General features: G+C 36.3%; 1 protein-coding gene across 1 annotated transcript; it reads left to right on the top strand.

Moving 5' to 3' along the window:
- Positions 1 to 1088: 1088 nt before the first annotated feature.
- Positions 1089 to 2845, top strand: LOC142530572 (uncharacterized). The gene is made up of 2 exons (XM_075636401.1): positions 1089 to 1389; positions 2235 to 2845. Exons 1-2 carry the CDS (start codon positions 1089 to 1091, stop codon positions 2843 to 2845), a joined length of 912 nt encoding a protein of 303 aa, XP_075492516.1.
- The last annotated feature ends 1341 nt before the right edge of the window (positions 2846 to 4186 follow it).

Below are 4186 nucleotides of genomic sequence, written 5' to 3'. Positions count from 1 at the left end.
AAGCTGTGTTTCTTTTTATTTATTTTTTTTCATTTTTTATTATTTATTTAATTATATTTAATTATTATGTGAAATATAAATGGACAAGTGAATGAAATCTGCACAACGTTATTTTCTCTGAACAATTAAGAACGTTGGATAATGTTCAAATTTTAGTCTATAAATACACAAGTTTTTAAGAAATTAAAATTCATATTTTCAACATCATACATACATATTTCTCTCACAAAAACAGTTTACATACAAAATTTTTTTGGAATGGATAATAGTTCCAATAAATTTTTTAGGGATCTTTTGAACTCTCCAAATATCGACGAAAATTTAAGTGGAGAAAATTCTCGAGTTCGTCCGAGTGTCCAACATCTTCCATTTCCATTTCTTACTCAGCAACCATAGAATTTGCAACATTTTCCATATCCACCACCATATTTTTTTAACGCCCCTCTAACTCCGTGGAATACATGTCCCCCAGAATATTGGCAGATTAGCCAATATTTTGTGCAAGCTCCATCCCATGGAATTAATCATGTTCAATCACCGGGGCTTCAATCAACTGAATCGAGAAGGGCTAGTGTTGATGCAAGTGACAGTATAAAGGGGTAGAAGCACCTTACGAATTCCGAAATTCACAATTTCCTCCTTTCTCGTCTCAAATAGGACTTGAAAATATTACTCTCAATCAGGCAAGCGAGATGGGCCAAGATTCAGATGGAGATCATGGCAAGCGGATATCGTGGACAATAGTAGATGATAAGCTCCTTGCAGCAGCATACACAATGATGAGCAAAAACCCAACCGTTGGTAATGCCTAGAAGAGTGAGTCTTTTTGGAAATTGGTTGTAGAATACTACAATACCAATCAAGACAAGAAAGCTAAAAAAAGGACTGCAGAGAAATCCAAAACACACTGAGCTGCGGTGAAAAGGATCGTTAATAGATATAATGGAATTTACAATAAATGGTACACAGATCGACCAAGTCGATGGAGTGACGAGGATTTGATGATGCGGGCTCATGAAGAATAAAAGAGTACATTCAAATCTACTTTTCAATATGAACACGTGTGGAGGATTGTTAAAGTTATTCCTATGTATGCTACCCAGTCCTCAGGACACCGGTCTGCAAAGAAGGCAAGGACATCCAAATCATCAGGTGCACATACTGACTCGTCTAATGATACACCAAGTGTTGATACAGAGTACAATGAAGCCCGATCTCGTCCTATGGGACATAAGGACGCAAAAAAGAAAGACAAAGAAAGAGTGACCCATGTTGATCAAATTACCGAGGCTATGCAACAATCAGCAACACAGATGGAGGAATATAATAACAACAAGAAAATGGATCAACTCATTCAAGCTCATAAACTACTCGTAATGGACACACGAGGTATGACAGATGAACAACTTCATAACCATCTAGCGATATGTGAGCAGCTCAAAAAAAGATTGAACATGTAATGTGGTTTGAGATTTCTATTTGATGTCATGTATTTTATTATGTGTGTGGTTTGCAATTTATATTTTTAAATGATGTATTTTAGTGTGTTTTTATTATGTGTGTGGTTTGCAATTTATGTTTTTAAATCATGTATTTTAGTGTGTTTTTATTATTTGTGTGGTTTACAATTTATGTTTTTATAAAAGATTGAACATGTAATGTGGTTTGAAACTTCTATTTTTAAATCATGTATTCATTTGTGAATGATCTATAATATATATTACACACACACACACACAGATATATATATATATATATAATATGTGTGTGGATAAAAGTATGAACTAGCTGTTACAAAATAGCCGTTACCTACAAGCAGTTACGAAATAGCTGTTACGAAAATGTATATAAGTAGGAAATGAATCATTCATTATTCTGCACAATACATCCAGTCTGCATTCTCTCTTATATTCAACTATTCATTTGTTCCAAAATGACTCAAGATCCTACTCAAAATAACAGAAAAAACATTCCAGAAGATAAAAACATCGGATATTGGTGAAGAATTATTCATGAAGATGGTGCATAATCAACGTAGAGCGGCTGAATTCATTCAAACTTCTTATGGAAATGCACAAAGAAGACGATCAATTAGTGTGTAGATGGGCACATTCAACTTGTTAATGATTATTTCTCTACTGATCTGGTTTATACCGATGACATGTTCCGACGGAGATTCCGAATGAGAAAGGAGCTGTTTTTGCGTATAGTCACTGATTTGAAAAATCATCCAGATGGATATTTTAAATGGAGAGAAGATGCTGCGAGAAGAAAAAGCTTATCGCCACTTCAGAAATGCACGGCAGCTATCCGCCAACTAGCTTATAGAGGCCCATCCGACCAATTGGACGAGTATCTAAGGATGGGTGAAACAACTGTACTTGAATGCTTGTCCAACTTTTGTCAATGTGTTATGCAAATATATGGGCGTGTGTACTTAAGAAAACCAAATGCAACCGGCATCGCTCGTTTGCTTGAAATGCATGAGCAAAGACATGGTTTTCTTGGCATGTTAGAAAGCCTTGATTTCATGCATTGGTCTTGGAAAAATTGTCCGGTCACGTGGAGAGCCCAGTACACTCGAGGCTATCATGGCTACCCAACAATTGTGGTTGAGACAGTTTCATCAGCGGACTTGTGGATATGGCATGCCTTTTTTGGAGTGGCTTGGTCTCGTAATGACATCAATGTCCTTAACGAGTCGCCTTTTTTTAATGTCTTGAAAGAAAATGCACCAGATGTTAATTTTCTAGTGAATGGTACACAATATACTAAAGGATACTACTTAACAGATGGTATATACCCGGAATGGGCCACTTTCGTGAAGAGTTTTTCATGCCCATAGGATCCCAAAGAATAAAATTCAAAGAAAGACAAGAGGCTGCAAGAAAAGATGTTGAACGGGCATTTGGGGTTCTCCAAGCTCGTTGGGAAATTATAAGAGGCCCAGGGAGACATTGGTTTATAGATAAATGCAAAGAAATCATCTATACATGCATTATCTTACACAACATGATTGTTGATATAATGGCCCGAAAATTCATGTTTGAAAATTTGCGGAAAAATTAAAAATTTTCTTTTTAAAAAAATCAAAATTGCCTCATTCACAAAATCAACTGATAAATCAAGTTTAAATGTTCAAAATAGCAGCGGAAGAAATTAGTACTCGCCAAAATAACAAGTTAAAGTATCCAACAACTGATAAAATGTTTGGGCATAAAAATGGCGAATGCTGTAAATGAGGTCCTCGGGTTCCATTACTGCCAACCAAGCTAGCTCACTGGTCCCCGCCCTCGGCCCCGACATCATCAGTACCTACAACAATCAAGTCTAGTGAGCCTAAAGTCTCAGCATGCATATATCATAAATAACGAGTAAATAATAAGTAAAAATTGAATGGAAGTAAAATATTATGTCATGAGGCATAAAGTGAAAATAACTTGTCATGAGCAATTATAATACGTGCATAACTGAACTGAAAATCACAGTGAAAATGTTTGCTCCTTGGAGCCCTATAATAAAATAGCATGTCATAAATTTTCTGTTGAGATTATGGTCTACGCAAGTGGCCCCTGCACTGAACTGAACTGACCGGTAACTGGCGACCGGACCGGTAACTGGTGACCGGGTGAGGTAATGAACGTCTGATCAGACTAATGCTACAGTATACTGGGTGGTACATAACTGAACTGACCGGTAACTGACGACCGGATAATACAATGCTCCCATGATAGTGAAATGGCCACAAGCAATATCGCATAAATCTCAAAAATGAATATTTTCCATTTTATGCACGTAATATAATTAAATGACATAATGAAATATCCTGTATTATTTTACCACATGGATTGGATCGATCCCAGGCTCACTGCGACTTAAATTTATCATGAAAAATATGCAAATGGTTTTCTTGACCAAACTTAGTAATTGAATCCAAAAAACGAGACAATTACGTCCAACGACTTCGTATTTAATCATGACTCCGAGCCAACCCGAACCAACACCGAACTATCATTTAGTCATGATTAAAATACACTTAAAATGATGAAATAATGCTCCTAAAATGACAAGGGCCGAAATTTTGGTGAATAGAGGCCAAAACATGAAACGCTTTTCCGAGAGTCAATTTGGCACATCACACCGTAATTTCTCGTACGACCTCAAAAATGATCCGAATCACAAACGG

This window comes from Primulina tabacum, chromosome 17, assembly GCF_025594145.1.
Source record: "Primulina tabacum isolate GXHZ01 chromosome 17, ASM2559414v2, whole genome shotgun sequence".
Lineage (NCBI taxonomy): Eukaryota > Viridiplantae > Streptophyta > Magnoliopsida > Lamiales > Gesneriaceae > Primulina > Primulina tabacum.
The sequence above is the reverse complement of the archived record's forward strand: the minus strand, read 5'-3'. Positions and strand labels throughout refer to the sequence as shown.

Coding starts and splice junctions, on each gene's coding strand:
- LOC142530572 (XM_075636401.1), top strand. CDS start 1,089: ATGTATGCTACCCAGTCCTCAGGACACCGGTCTGCAAAGAAGGCAAGG. Junction 1,390..2,234: donor ACTCGTAATGGACACACGAG/GTATGACAGATG, acceptor AAAATCATCCAG/ATGGATATTTTAAATGGAGA.